Source organism: Hemitrygon akajei, chromosome 29 (assembly GCF_048418815.1).
Source record: "Hemitrygon akajei chromosome 29, sHemAka1.3, whole genome shotgun sequence".
In the NCBI taxonomy this organism is placed as follows: Eukaryota; Metazoa; Chordata; class Chondrichthyes; order Myliobatiformes; family Dasyatidae; genus Hemitrygon; species Hemitrygon akajei.
The window spans coordinates 47,117,900-47,134,310 of record NC_133152.1 but is presented as its reverse complement, the minus strand read 5'-3'; the positions used below and the strand labels follow the sequence as shown (position 1 = coordinate 47,134,310).

Below are 16,411 nucleotides of genomic sequence, written 5' to 3'. Positions count from 1 at the left end.
CAGGGTAGCATAGCGGTTAGCGAGGCGCTATCACAGCTTGGGGCATCAGAGTTCGGGGTTTAATCCCGACAATGTCTGTGAAGAGTTTGTACGTTCTCTCCGTGACTGTGTAAGTTTCCTCCGGGTGCTCTGGTTTCCTCCCACATTCCAAAGATGCATGGATTAGTAGGTTAATTGCCCTGTCATTAGGCTGGGGTTAAATTGGTGTGTTGCTGGATGGTGTGGTTTGTTGGACCCAAAGGACCTGTTCTGTGCTGTATCTCTAAGTAAATGTAATCTCTGCATTGACTGTGGATCCAGGAAAATCCTTCATTACCTGGGCTTTCCACTTCCATAAGCTTTTAAAGTGAAAATGAAAAGGAAGTGATTAATATTACAGAATTACAGCTACTCATCGTTATTATAAACTTGCTAATTTAATCAGAATAATATCATCAAAATGAAACAATCTACTTCTGGTTTGCTTGTTTCCTTTGCTCCCCAAATTCTGTCACCCTCCCCAACGACTTCCACTTCCCCCCTCCTCTCCTCTGTTCCTGCTTTTGAAATATTTGCTCAGCTGTTCTATCTCTTTCTCATGCAGTAATTTTAGAAATATTGTCCACCAGGAGAAAAGGTCCCCCTGTGGCTTGACACCAGCCTGTATTCTCTTTAGAAACTGTCTACAATTTTGGTGTATGGAGAGAATTTCCTGTCCTGGGTCAGGTGAATTGCGTTCCCTTGTGACGCGGTGAGATTCTCACAGTGGTTATAACTGTCAGAAACAGAGAGATTGTTCTTCATCCAACCAGAAAGTTTGATGGCGGGCATCAAGAGAGCTGCAGCATTAAACCCCTCCATGTTGTCTGACGGTTGAAGTGTGGTCTCAACAAAGACAGTAGTACAGCAGTTAGCACAACTTTGTTACAGCTTGGGGCATTGGAGTTCGGAGTTCAATTCTGTAAGAAGTTTGTACATCCTTCCCGTGAGCATGTGGGTTTCACAGTAGGTTAATTTGTCATTGTAAATTATCCAGTGATTATGTTAGTGTTGAATTGGTGGTTTGCTGGGCATTGCAGCTCATTGGGCCAGAGGTCCTGTTCCACGCAGTATCTCTAAATAGAATAAAATAGAGGAAGAAGCTATTCCTGAAGTGCCAAGCGTGTGTCTTCAGGCTCCCATACCGCCTGCCTGATGGTGGCAATGAGAAGAGGGCATGTCTTGGATGATGGGGGTCCTTAATAATGGATGCTGTCTTAATGCTGGTCTGTACTGCTGGGACTACTTATAAGCGACAGGAGGAGGAGACCACTGGTCAGGTTACACTGCAGTAACTGGCTACAAGCAACGGGTTGTGTAGACTTGTGTAGGTTTACCAAAGAATAGTCAGCTGCCCGGGAGGCTGATCAAGAAGGTCCAGTCACTCAGCATTCAGGATGAGGTAGTAAATTGGATTAGACGTTGGCTTTGTGGGAGAAGCCAGCGAGTGGTAGTAGGTGATTGCCTCTCTGACTGAAGACCTGTGACTAATGGTGTGCCGTAGAGATCGTTGCTGGGTCCATTGTTGTTTGTTTTCTATATCAATGATGTGGATGATAATGTGGTTAACTGGATCAGCAAATTTGCAGATGACACCAAGATTGGGAGTGTAGTGGACAGTGAGGAAGACCACCAGAGCTTGCAGGAGGATCTGCATCAGCTGGAAAAATGGGCTGAAAAATGGCAGATGGAATTACAAGTGCAAGGTTTTGCACTTTGGTAGGACCAACCAGGGTAGGTCTTACACAGTGAACGATAGAACGCTGAATAATGTGATAGAACAAAGGGATTTGGGAATACAGGTCCATAATTCATTGAAAGTTGTGTCACGGGTAGATAGAGTTGTAAGAAAGCTTTCTGGCACATTGGCCTTCATAAGTCAAGGTATTGGGTACAGGAGGTGGGATGTTATGTTAAAGTTGTATAAGACATTGATGGGGCCTAATTTGAAGTATTGTGTGCAGCTTCAGTCACCTACCTACAGGAAAGATGTAAAGGAGGTTCAAAGAGTACAGAGAAAATTTACAAGGATGTTGCTGGGTTTGAAGGACCTGAGTTATAAGGAAAGATTGAATTGATTTGGACTGTACTCTTTAGAATGTAGAAGATTGAGGGGAGATTTGATAAAGGTATATAAAACTATGAGTGGTATAGATAGGGTAAATGCAAGCAAGCTTTTTCCACTGAGGTTGGTGGGACTACATCTAGAGGTCATGGGTTAAGGGTGAAAGGTGAGAAGTTTAAGGGGAACATGAGGGGAAACTTCTTCACTCAGAGAGTCATGAGAGTGTGGAATGAGATGCCAGCACAAATGGTGCATGTGAGCTTAATTTCCACGTTTAAGAGAAGTTTGGATATGTAGGTGGATGGTAGGGGTATAGATGGCTATGGTCCTGGTGCAGGTCGATGGGAGTTGGCTGTTTAAATGATTTTTGCATGGGCTAGATGGGCCAAAGGGCCTTTTTCTGTGCTGTATTTCTCTATGACTCTGTATCTCTAATGCAGGAGAGTTGTAGCCTCACCTGTGGATGTGAACTCCCCACTTGTTCTGCTCTCCCCTCCAGTGAACAGAGAGCACGTGGGGAAGCTTCTGTCCAGGGGGAGGCAACAACTCCTGTGAACTCAGGAGAGTTAAAATCAGGGAGCAGGATGAAACCTGTGTTGGAAGTCATCACATTAATGGGAAAATGGCAGTTAAAAACACTTCCTGTATCGTGTTGTGTCCTTCCTCAAAGGTTTGTCTGTTGTTTTGGAGCTCATGAGATCAGTCAGTGCACCTGACGCTGCTGGACTAACTCTGAGAACACAAAGCAACATCGGCTAAACCCAGGCTTCTAAACTCGAAAACGAAAGAGCATGGCCACCATGTAACGTCACAATGCAAATCCGCTGTGATCTCACTGGCTTGTTTTGCAGCAGCGGTACACTGCAATACATGATAATAAAAACTATAAATTGACTGTAAGTTAACAAAATCAGCACAGGAACCTAGAGCAGATAATGGACTGCCTTCATACAATGGTATTGATGACTGCCTCCTCGAAATCTTCTTTTTCATTGTAACATTCAAGATGATTATCAATACCTTCAAATTCTTAACTTTCTGAAGCTGTGAAATAGTTTAATTTTCCTTCTGGCATTTCAAAGCCTGAATGCTTGAAACCACAGTGAGCAAAACAGTTCTGAATTGCCTTACTGCTTATTTCTCGCTATCAGTGACAAAAATCATTGCTTTCTGAACACAACTGACACGCAACTGATGCTATTTAAAAACTTTTCACTCTAAACATGGTGTAGTGTCTAACGATCACTGAAGTACACGCGACTGAAATTCATTAGGAACTGCTCGGCAACAGTCTCCCGCCGCAGTTAAGCGGCATAATGTCCCAAATGAACGAAGCGAATCCTGGCTATTCTCCTTTGTTTTTATTCTTTAAGAGTTGGTCCAAATAAGTGACTGCCCCGATTTACCAATGACACAATTAACTGGAGTCCATTATATTAAATAAGTTGTGCAAAAAGAGAGCAAAAAAAATTAGTGAGGTAGTGTACATGAAATCTGAATCTGAGTGTATATGAGATCTGAATTCAGAAATCTGATAGCAGAGGGGAAGAAACTGTTCCTTGAGGGAGTGTGCATCTTCAGGCTTCTGTACCACCTCCTTGACGGTAGCAATGTGAAGAGGGTGTGTCCTGGGTGATGGGGATCTTTAATGATGGATGCTGCCTTTTTGTGGCATTGCTTTTTGAAGATGTACTTGATGCTGGGGAGATGTGAAACTCTTGTTGCATCTGCTGATCCTGTCTGTGCTGTTTGCTGGTCTTGTTGATGTGTCCATGTCCGGGGGTATCCTGTAGTAGTATTATGGGGATATCCTATGACATCCTAGGGGTATCCTGTGGTGGTATCCTAGGGGTATCCTGTGCACATTGTGCCCATGTCTGGGAGTATCCTGTGGTGGTTTCCATAACTGATTAGGAATCCTTGAGTGGTGGGGGGCAGGAGACACGCGAGGCAAACAGTGGGGGTTATTCATAGGAAGAGAGGAAGAGTAACCTACAGCAGCACAAGATGAGGAACTGCTGGGGACTGTTCTTGCAGAAACGTGGCACCAGGGTGACATCCATACACCATCAATGTACAGGACATGACACTCAGGGACGAGCTATATAATATCTGTTGTATTTTTTGTAACCGTATGTTTTTTCTGCTATCGTAATTATATGTGCTATATGTGCCTGTGCTGAGTGTGACTGTATGTTACGTTGTGTGTCACTCTATGTGCTTGTGCTGAGTGTGACTGTATGTTACATTGTGTGTCACTCTATGTGCTTGTGCTGAGTATGACTGTATGTTACGCTGTGTATCACTCTATGTGCTGGTGCTGAGTATGACTGTATATTACGTTGTGTGTCACTCTATGTGCTTGTGCTGAGTGTGACTGTATGTTACATTGTGTGTCACTCTATGTGCTTGTGCTGAGTATGACTGTATGTTACGCTGTGTGTCACTCTATGTGCTGGTGCTGAGTGTGACTGTATGTTACATTGTGTGTCACTCTATGTGCTTGTGCTGAGTGTGACTGTATGTTACATTGTGTGTCACTCTATGTGCTTGTGCTGAGTATGACTGTATGTTACGCTGTGTGTCACTCTATGTGCTGGTACTGAGTGTGACTGTATGTTACGTTGTGTGTCACTCTGTGCTTGTGCTGAGTGTGACTGTATGTTACATTGTGTGTCACTCTATGTGCTGGTGCTGAGTGTGACTGTATGTTACGTTGTGTGTCACTCTATGTGCTTGTGCTGAGTGTGACTGTATGTTACATTATATGTCACTATATGTGCTTGTGCTGAGTATGACTGTATGTTACGTTGTGTGTCACTCTATGTGCTTGTGCTGAGTGTGACTGTATGTTACATTGTGTGTCACTCTATGTGCTTGTGCTGAGTATGACTGTATGTTACGCTGTGTGTCACTCTATGTGCTTGTGCTGAGTGTGACTGTATGTTACGTTGTGTGTCACTCTATGTGCTTGTGCTGAGTATGACTGTATGTTACGCTGTGTGTCACTCTATGTGCTTGTGCTGAGTGTGACTGTATGTTACGTTGTGTGTCACTCTATGTGCTTGTGCTGAGTGTGACTGTGTTACTTTGTGTGTCACTCTATGTGCTTGTGCTGAGTTTGACTGTATGTTACATTGTGTGTCACTCTATGTGCTTGTGCTGAGTGTGACTGTATGTTACTTTGTGTGTCACTCTATGTGCTTGTGCTGAGTGTGACTGTATGTTACATTGTATGTCACTATATGTGCTTGTGCTGAGTGTGACTGTATGTTACATTGTATGTCACTATATGTGCTTGTGCTGAGTGTGACTGTATGTTACGTTGTATGTCACTATATGTGCTTGTGCTGAGTGTGACTGTATGTTACATTGTATGTCACTATATGTGCTTGTGTTGAGTGTGATTGTATGTTACGTTGTGTGTCACTCTATGTGCTTGTGCTGAGTGTGACTATGTTACGTTGTGTGTCACTCTATGTGCTTGTGCTGAGAGTGACTGTATGTTACATTGTATGTCGCTATATGTGCTTGTGCTGAGTGTGACTGTATGTTATGTTGTGTGTCACTCTGTGCTTGTGCTGAGTGTGACTGTATGTTACATTGTATGTCACTCTATGTGCTTGTGCTGAGTGTGACTGTATGTTACATTGTGTGTCACTATATGTGCTTGTGCTGAGTATGACTGTATGTTACGTTGTGTGTCACTCTATGTGCTTGTGCTGAGTGTGACTGTATGTTACATTGTGTGTCACTCTATGTGCTTGTGCTGAGTGTGACTGTATGTTACGCTGTGTGTCACTCTATGTGCTTGTGCTGAGTGTGACTGTATGTTACGTTGTGTGTCACTCTATGTGCTTGTGCTGAGTATGACTGTATGTTACGCTGTGTGTCACTCTATGTGCTTGTGCTGAGTGTGACTGTATGTTACGTTGTGTGTCACTCTATGTGCTTGTGCTGAGTATGACTGTATGTTACGCTGTGTGTCACTCTATGTGCTTGTGCTGAGTGTGACTGTATGTTACGTTGTGTGTCACTCTATGTGCTTGTGCTGAGTGTGACTGTGTTACTTTGTGTGTCACTCTATGTGCTTGTGCTGAGTTTGACTGTATGTTACATTGTGTGTCACTCTATGTGCTTGTGCTGAGTGTGACTGTATGTTACTTTGTGTGTCACTCTATGTGCTTGTGCTGAGTGTGACTGTATGTTACATTGTGTGTCACTCTATGTGCTTGTGCTGAGTGTGACTGTATGTTACTTTGTGTGTCACTCTATGTGCTTGTGCTGAGTGTGACTGTATGTTACATTGTATGTCACTATATGTGCTTGTGCTGAGTGTGACTGTATGTTACATTGTATGTCACTATATGTGCTTGTGCTGAGTGTGACTGTATGTTACGTTGTATGTCACTATATGTGCTTGTGCTGAGTGTGACTGTATGTTACATTGTATGTCACTATATGTGCTTGTGTTGAGTGTGATTGTATGTTACGTTGTGTGTCACTCTATGTGCTTGTGCTGAGTGTGACTATGTTACGTTGTGTGTCACTCTATGTGCTTGTGCTGAGAGTGACTGTATGTTACATTGTATGTCGCTATATGTGCTTGTGCTGAGTGTGACTGTATGTTATGTTGTGTGTCACTCTGTGCTTGTGCTGAGTGTGACTGTATGTTACATTGTATGTCACTCTATGTGCTTGTGCTGAGTGTGACTGTATGTTACATTGTGTGTCACTATATGTGCTTGTGCTGAGTATGACTGTATGTTACGTTGTGTGTCACTCTATGTGCTTGTGCTGAGTGTGACTGTATGTTACATTGTGTGTCACTCTATGTGCTTGTGCTGAGTGTGACTGTATGTTACGCTGTGTGTCACTCTATGTGCTTGTGCTGAGTGTGACTGTATGTTACGTTGTGTGTCACTCTATGTGCTTGTGCTGAGTATGACTGTATGTTACGCTGTGTGTCACTCTATGTGCTTGTGCTGAGTGTGACTGTATGTTACGTTGTGTGTCACTCTGTGCTTGTGCTGAGTGTGACTGTGTTACTTTGTGTGTCACTCTATGTGCTTGTGCTGAGTTTGACTGTATGTTACGTTGTGTGTCACTCTATGTGCTTGTGCTGAGTGTGACTGTATGTTACTTTGTGTGTCACTCTATGTGCTTGTGCTGAGTGTGACTGTATGTTACGTTGTGTGTCACTATATGTGCTTGTGCTGAGTGTGACTGTATGTTATGTTGTGTGTCACTATGTGCTTGTGCTGAGTGTGACTGTATGTTATGTTATGTGTCACTCTATGTGCTTGTGCTGAGTGTGACTGTATGTTACATTGTGTGTCACTATATGTGCTTGTGCTGAGTGTGACTGTATGTTACGTTGTGTGTCACTATGTGCTTGTGCTGAGTGTGACTGTATGTTATGTTGTGTGTCACTATATGTGCTTGTGCTGAGTGTGACTATGTTACATTGTATGTCATTCTATGTGCTTGTGCTGAGTGTGACTATGTTCTGTTGTGTGTCACTCTATGTGCTTGTGCTGAGTGTGACTGTATGTTACATTGTATGTCACTATATGTGCTTGTGCTGAGTGTGACTGTATGTTACGCTGTGTGTCACTCTATGTGCTTGTGCTGAGTGTGACTGTATGTTACGTTGTGTGTCACTATATGTGCTTGTGCTGAGTGTGACTGTATGTTACGTTGTGTGTCACTCTATGTGCTTGTGCTGAGTGTGACTGTATGTTACGTTGTGTGTCACTCTATGTGCTTGTGCTGAGTGTGACTGTATGTTACGTTGTATGTCACTATATGTGCTTGTGCTGAGTGTGACTGTATGTTACGTTGTGTGTCACTCTGTGCTTGTGCTGAGTGTGACTGTATGTTACATTGTGTGTCACTCTATGTGCTTGTGCTGAGTGTGACTGTATGTTATGTTGTGTGTCACTATGTGCTTGTGCTGAGTGTGATTGTATGTTATGTTATGTGTCACTCTATGTGCTTGTGCTGAGTGTGACTGTATGTTACATTGTGTGTCACTATATGTGCTTGTACTGAGTGTGACTGTATGTTATGTTGTGTGTCACTATATGTGCTTGTGCTGAGTGTGACTATGTTATGTTGTATGTCTCTATGTGCTTGTGCTGAGTGTGACTGTATGTTACATTGTGTGTCACTATATGTGCTTGTGCTGAGTGTGACTGTCTGTTACGTTGTGTGTAATTATATGTGCTTGTGCTGTGTGTAACTGTATGTTACATTGTGTGTCACTCTGTGTGCTCGTGCTGAGTGTGACTGTATGTTACATTGTGTGTCACTCTATGTGCTTGTGTTGAGTGTGACTGTCAGCTCTGTGTTCTGTGTAACCCAGAGATACGCCGTTTTGTTTGGCTGTGTTCCTGTGTCTGGTTGAATGACAATATATTTGAACTTGAACTACACCTAACTGCAGATGACTACTACATCACACCTTCTCTCTGTTTCAGTCACAGACTCAGGCAAAAGATACTCAACATGAATGACAGCACACACAAAATGCTGGAGGAACTCAGCAGATCAGGCAGCATCTGGGGAAATGAATAAGCATCGATGTTTCGGGCCGAGAGTCCTGATGAGGATCAGAAGATACTCTAGGATAGACACGTGGATTTAGAAAGCTGGATGACTGTGTAGGAGGGAAGGGTTGGATTGATCTTGGAGTAGGTTAAAAGGCAGCACAGCATTGTGGGCTGAAGGACCTGGACTCTGCTGTAGTGTCCCATGTACCAGCTCTTATTTCCCACGTTTTTAAGCGAGGATATTTGCGAATTTCTTCATCAGGATTGTCCTGGTGAAGGGTTAGTATGTGTATAGCTGTAAGAAAGCATCATGTATGGACTAGTCTGACTTCACTTGTACCCTTACCGAGTCTACATCAGTCTCATCTCTCGCACACAGCTCGTTGCCTTGGTAACTTGGTTGATCTAACGCGTGTGTCTGTCCTCACCACCCTTATGTATGTCTGGCCTTCCTTGTGTGCAGCACCCGACTGTCCCGTTAGAGCCTGCACTGTGGTTTTAAAGATTTAAAGCTGAGCTTTATTGGCCATTCGTGCATCAAGGCAGGCAGTGAAATGTGTCGTTTGCATTAGCAACCAACACAGTCTAAGGATGTGCTGGGGGCAGCCCGCAAGTGCTGCCATGCTTCTGGCACCAGCATAGCATGGCCACAACTCACCAACCCTGACCTGTCCGTCTTTGGAGTTTGGGAGAAGACTCAAGCACTCCGAGGAAGCCCACCCAGTCACAGGGAGAACGTGCAAACTCCTTACAGACAGCAGCAGGAATTGAACCTCGATCAGTGACGGCTGGCGTTGTAGCACCATGGTAACATAGCATTTAACCCGACACTATTACAGCTCGGGGCATCAGAGGTCGGAGTTCAATTCCAGCATCCTCTGTAAGAGTTTGTACGTTCTCCCCGTGATCGTGTGGGTTTCCTCCGGATGCTCCAGTTTCCTCACACAGGCCAAAGACGTACCAGTCAGTAGGCTAATGGGTCGTAAATTGTCCCGTGATTTGGCTAGGACTAAACCGGGAGTTGCTTGTGGCACAGCTCAAAGGGCTGGGAGGGCCTGGTCCACAAGGTATCAACATTGCACGAACTGCTGTCCCAGTCTGGGAAAGGATGTAGCCAAGAGAAGTTCCCCATCACTTCAGAACTACACTGTTCAGAGATTTCAACCCTGAGCTCCAGATCAAATCTAAAAGTTCTACAGAAAAATCCCAGGGGTCAACAGAAGTTGTTTGTCAAAGCATCTTTGTGTAGAGTTGATGTTATCAGATCTGCAACAGCTGCCTTCAGAGATGAGCGATCCTGCTGCCAGGGTCTCTGCCCTAATCTACTGCAGAAGGACTGTGCTACACAGTGATAAAGTTCTTGTAATACTGCGGGTTGTTTTGTCTACTCCCAGCAGATGGGTCTCATCAGTTCATCTCGGAAAATGAAAACTCTGATTTCAGACCTCCCCACTCATGGGGAAGGCTTCAGGGGTAAACCCTGTGGGAAAATGCAGAGCTGGAATCCCTAGGGCAGATCTAGGTCGAGTTCCACACTGACTGGCAAGTCCTGCGACACCGCTGGTGCCAAACTGTATCGATCTCTGCCATCCCCTTGGATTCATCAGCTGTGTGGAGAGGGCAGCCCGGTGTGTGGGTCACCGCTTCAGTGGTTCAATGATTCAATTTAGTATCAGGGAACAGAGACAGTATGAAACCTGAAGTTCTTACGCTTCACATCCACAAAACGAAAGAAAAATCCCTACGAATAAATGACCAAAATACATTAGAACCCCAAGCCCTCCTCCCCACACACAAACAGCAGCAAAGCATTAACTCCCCCATCTGCCTCAGCCCCCACCACCCACCATGCAAAGTCCCCAAAGAAACCATAAGTCCATAAGATATGGGAGCAGAATTAGGCCATTTGGGCCATCGAGTCTGCTCTGCCATTTCATCATGGCTGATCCAATTTTCCTCAAGGCCCCAATCTGCCTTCCCCCGCCATGTATCTGTTAATGCCCTGACCGATCGAGAATCTATCAACCTCTGCCTTAAATATACTTAAAGTCTTGGCCTCCACAGCTGCCTGTGGCAAAGAATTCCACAGATTCACCACTCTCTAGCTAAAGAAATTCCTCCTTATCTCCATTCTAAAAGGACGCCCCTCCATCTGATAGATATAGATAGATAGATAGATAGATAGATAGATACTTTATTCATCCCCATGGGGAAATTCAACATTTTTTCCAATGTCCCATACACTTATTGTAGCAAAACTAATTACATACAATACTTAACTCAGTATAATATGATATGCATCTAAAATCACCCTTTCAAAAAGCATTAATCCTCTTCAGTTTGCATATAAGGAGAAGGTGGGAGTGGAGGATGCTATCACGTATTTGCTGCACAAATCACTCTCTCACCTAGAGGGGGTCAGTTGTGCTGTGAGGATTACATTCCTTGACTTCTCTAGTGCCTTTAACACCATCCAGCCCAAGATCTTAAGGCACAAACTAACGGAGATGGGAGTAGACTCTCACATGGTGGATTGGATAGTGGACTACTTGACAGATAGACCTCAGTATGTGCGGTTGGGAGACTGTAGGTCTGACACGGTGGTCAGCAGCACAGGGGCGCCGCAGGGAACCGTACTCTCTCCGGTCCTGTTCACCCTGTACACATCAGACTTCCAATATAACTCAGAGTCCTGCCATGTGCAGAAGTTCGCTGATGACACGGCCATAGTGGGGTGTGTCAGGAATGGACAGGAGGAGGAGTATAGGAAACTGATACAGGACTTTGTGATATGGTGCAACTCAAACTACCTGCGTCTCAATATCACCAAGACCAAGGAGATGGTGGTGGACTTTAGGAGATCTAGGCCCCATATGGAGCCAGTGATCATTAATGGAGAACGTGTGGAGCAGGTTAAGACCTACAAGTATCTGGGAGTACAGTTAGACGAGAAGCTTGACTGGACTGCCAACACAGATGCCTTGTGCAGGAAGGCACAGAGTCGAATGTACTTCCTAAGAAGGTTGGCGTCATTCAATGTCTGTAGTGAGATGCTGAAGATGTTCTATAGGTCAGTTGTGGAGAGCGCCCTCTTCTTTGTGGTGGCGTGTTGGGGAGGAAGCATTAAGAAGAGGGACGCCTCACGTCTTAATAAGCTGGTAAGGAAGGCGGGCTCTGTCGTGGGCAAAGTACTGGAGAGTTTAACATCGGTAGCTGAGCGAAGGGCGCTGAGTAGGCTACGGTCAATTATGGATAACTCTGAACATCCTCTACATAGCACCATCCAGAGACAGAGAAGCAGTTTCAGTGACAGGTTACTATCGATGCAATGCTCCTCAGACAGGATGAAGAGGTCAATACTCCCCAATGCCATTAGGCTTTACAATTCTACCGCCAGGACTTAAGAACTTTTTAAAAGCTATTAATGCTTTTTGAGACGGTGATTTAGATGCATATCATATTTTTTTACTGAGTTAAGTATTGTATGTAATTAGTTTTGCTACAACAAGTGTATGGGACATAGGAAAAAAAAGTTGAATTTCCCCATGGGGATGAATAAAGTATCTATCTATCTATCTATCTATCTAATAAATAGCTTTTAAAAAGTTCTTAAATAGTTTACTAAAATACATTGAATGGTAACTTAAACTCAGTCCTAACCCCGGCACTTTAACATATCCTACCCCTGGCGGTTGAATTGCCCTCTGGTGCTAGACACTCTACATCCATTCTATGATATAGACTTCATGAAAAAAAACACTGTTCATCCCAACGCTTTGACATCCCACAGCCTCTCTCTCCATATTATACTGCCCTGGCGTGTGTATTATGTAAACAGCTGGGACCCAACATCCATGGTTGCCCTGACCAACGGGGGCCTCAATATTTTGTCCACTCCTATTTCATTTATTAGGAGGTTGAGGGTTGCCTGATAGAGGTATATAAGTTGGTAACGTGCATGGACTGGATGTAAGGACATAGTCTTTTTCCCAGGGAGGAAGTGCTAAAACAAGAGGTTTCAGATCAGAGGCAAGAGATTAAAAGATACATCGGGGAAGCTTCTTCACACGGAGAGTGCTGTGTATTTGGAATGAGCTGCCAGGAAGACTGATTGAGGTGGGCACATTAGTGACATTTAAAAGCCATCTCTTTAAGTACATGGGTAGGAGAGGTTTAGAGGGCTTTGGGCCAAACTTGGGCAGATACAACGAGCTTGCTGGGCAACATAGTTGGCATGGATGAGATGGGCCAAAGGGCTTGTTTCCAAGCTGTATGACTCTGGGAAATCTACTGTGGCTATTAGAGCAGGTCTAAGGATGAGGATCCTGTTGTGAGTGACTCACCTCAGTTGGGGTGCTACGGCAGAGGAGCGATTAACTGTAATATTACAGCTCGGGGAGTCAGAGTTCAGAGTTCAATTCTGACACTGTCTGTAAGGGGTTTGTATGTCTTCCCATAATACACAGGGTTTTCCTCCAGTTTCCTTCCACAGTCCAAAGCCGTACTGGTTAGTAGGTTAATTGGTCATTGATCTGCACCACATTGCTAAATAAATAAACAACCTCCTGGCACCCCAAAGATTTTCCAACATCTACAAAGCTGACGTCAGGATTGTAACAGAGCACTCTCCACTTGCTTGGAATGAAAGCATCTCAAAAACTCTGAAGGGATTTGACACCGTCCAGGCAAAGGCAACTGTTTAACTCCACATTTGTCGTTCCTTCATCGTTGCAGAGTATATCACCCTCCAAACACATCATTGTTACTTACCTTGGTCATACTGACAGCATTGCACAGAACACCGCCTCCTGTCCGTTCCCCGCCATCCTGACGTTTTCCCAGGGTGGAAATGGCTAGTACAAGGGGGCATCATTTTAAGGTGATTGGAGGAAGGTAGAGGGGGGATATCAGAGGTAGGAGAGTGGGGGTGTGTAGAACATCCTGCCGGGATGGTGGTAGAGGTAGATATGTACATTAAGAGCACTTAAGAAACTCTGAGATAGGTACATTGATGAGGGCTATGTGAGAGAGACGGGTTAGATGGACCTTAGAGTAGGTTAAAAGGTCGACAGACTGCTGTGTTCTGAACGGCCTGTCGTGTTCTCTGTTCAATGACTTGGAGATTAGTCCTGTAACCCCACATACAGTGTGTGACACTTCCAACACACCGATAACTCAGAAATGTTACCCACCACTTCCTACCGTGTGGAGGCTTTAGAGAGGGTGCAGAGGCTTACCAGGATGTTCTCTAGATTAGAGAGCACGTCTTATAAGGACACGTTGAGCGAGCTGGGGCTTTTCTCTTTAGAGCAAAGAGGTCACTCGATAGAGGTGTACAAGATGGTAAGAGACATAGATGGAGTGGACAGTCAGAGACTTGCCCCAGGGTGGAAATGCCTGATCAAGTTAGCATAATTTTAAAGTGATCGGAGAACTCTATAGGGGGGATGTCAAAAATAGGTGTTTATATACAGAGAGTTGTAGGTTTAAGAACCACACTGCCTGGCATGCTGATAGAGACAGATACATTAGGGACATTTAAGAGACTCGTAGATAGAGTAGACACACGGATGATAGTAAAAAGGAGGGTATGTGGGAGGGAAGGGTCAGATTGATCTTGGAGTAGGTTAAAAGGTCAGCACAGCATTGTGGGCTGAAGGGCCTGTACTGTGCTGCATTTTTCAATGTCCTATGTTTTATATTCAACAGTAATTAGAGATTAGTAATGAATATCAGCTTTGGCAGTCCCACCCACAGCTCAAGAAATTAATGAATTGGAAGTTTTTGATTAGTTTGGGAGGCAGAGTAGAGATACATCTCTACAAAGGAGGTGTAGGGCACTCCTTCCCTCCGCTAGCCTGCAGTCACCCTTGGGCAAGGTATAGCGCCTGCTTAGCCCCCGTTCAGGGTCACGTGAAGCCATGGGAGCAGGTGGTGGATGGCCGTATGAGCAGCAGTACATATCACGTCCTGGTTATGCGACCACTGATGCCAGGCAGACAATCTGATAATGGCTGGGGGTCACCCATCTTGTAAAGACACTGCCCAGAACGAGGCAATGACAAACCACTTCTGTGGAAATATTGGCCAAGAGCAATCATGGCCGTGATCGCCCACATCATACGACATGGCACAGAATGACACTGATGATTCAATCAGCAGCGAAAGGGCACTTTAAAATGCCAGTGCCAGTTTTCAGCTGCAATTCAGTGCTTTCAGATCTTTGACTGTTTGAGAAATCTCTGCAAAATTGGCAAAAGTTAAAGAGAAAAGGAGAGAACTCACGAAAGCCTGCTGACCATGTCCAGAGAGATGAAAAGAGAACGTTAACCTGCTGGTGAAATAGCGATTGGTTTCAATGAGACTCTATGATTATTCTTGGTACACCTCACTGAGATGTGAACTTGTTCATAAACACTCATTAGTTCAAGAAGTTAGTGAAGCCTTTAATACACAGTTGCCTTTCAGAGGAATGTCCGGGGGTGATAGATAATGTGTCGGATATAAGGATCCTGGGATCAGTATAAGCAGACTGTCAGAACACTGAGCGTTATCGAGGGCTGAGCAAGAACAAGTAAACAAACACGTACCACCTTGATAATGAAGTGTATTGAACTTGAATTCACTATTTGACACATAGATGAAAGGAAGTAGGAAATGTGTAGAGGCCAAGAGGTTGAGCTAATGAAAAGCTCCCTACATTCCTCCTGGGTAAACATGTTATGGCTGAAACTCAACCTGCTCCCTGTGGAGGCAAGTTGCACAGTGGGTAGAGCTGCTGCCCCACAACTCAGGCAAGATGGGTTCGATCCTGGCCTCCGCTGTTGTCTGTGTGTGTTCTCCCTGAGGCTGTAGGGATCTTCCACATCCAGAATCAAAATCGGGCTTAACTTCTCTGGCATAAGTTGTGAAATTTACTGTTTCTCTGCAGTAGTACATTGCAATACATAATGATAAACAAACTATGCATTTCAGTAAGAAATATATTTTCAAAATTAAATTAAGTAAGTAGTGCAAGAAGAGCAAAAAAAAAGAAAAACAATATTGAGGGAGTGTTCATAGGTTTGTTGTTCAGTCAGAAATCTGATAGCAGAGGGGGAAAAGCTGTTCCTAAAATAATGAGTGTGTGTCTTCAGGCTCCTGTGCCTCTGCCTTGATGGTTACAATGAGAAGAGGGCAAATCTTAGTGATGGGGGTCTTTAATAAAGGTTGCCACCTTTCTGAGGCACTGCCTTTTGAAGATGTCCTCGTCACTGTGCCCACGATGGAGCAGGCTGAGCTCATAGCTTTCTGCAGCCTTTTCCGATCCTGTGCAGTGGCCCCTCCGTAACATGGGGCGATGCAACCAGTTAGAATGCTCTCCACAGTACTTCTCTAGAATTTGTGAGAGTCTTTGGTGATGTTCCAAATCTCGTCAGGCTCCTAATGAATAAAGGCGTGTACGTTGGTGAGGTAGCAGGCCGCAGTAAATTGTCCCTAGAGTAAGGGTGAGGGGTAGAATCTTTGGGGGTATTAGGGAATGCAGAAGAATTTTAGAAAAGGAATAAAAGAAGATTACTGTAGATGGGTGGTTAGTAGACAGCATGGATCTCCTGCACTAGAGGGCCTCTTTCAATGCTGTACCACTCTAAGAGAATGAAGAATGAAAAATCTTTGCAGTTGTATTGCTGAAGTGGTATATGTACCCAATAGTACCCATTGCAGTGAAGCAAATGGAAGCTATGTGCTCCACTGTCACGTCCAGGCTGACCCAGAGAAGTGATTCAGATCAGTC

General features: G+C 44.4%; 1 protein-coding gene across 29 annotated transcripts in view; it reads left to right on the top strand.

Annotated features, from left to right (window-relative positions):
- The window catches only part of rap1gapa (RAP1 GTPase activating protein a), a 529,693-nt gene that overhangs the window by 465,973 nt on the left and 47,309 nt on the right, over window positions 1-16,411 (top strand). The window contains exon 18 of one of the 29 annotated variants that reach the window (XM_073032381.1): window positions 8,566-10,795. The exons of the other annotated variants lie outside the window; for them this stretch is intronic. Within the exon in view, the coding sequence (XP_072888482.1) occupies window positions 8,566-8,601 (36 nt within the window). The 3' untranslated portion in view covers window positions 8,602-10,795. Of the gene's footprint in view, window positions 1-8,565; window positions 10,796-16,411 lie in introns of those variants that run through there. 29 annotated transcript variants of the gene reach the window in all.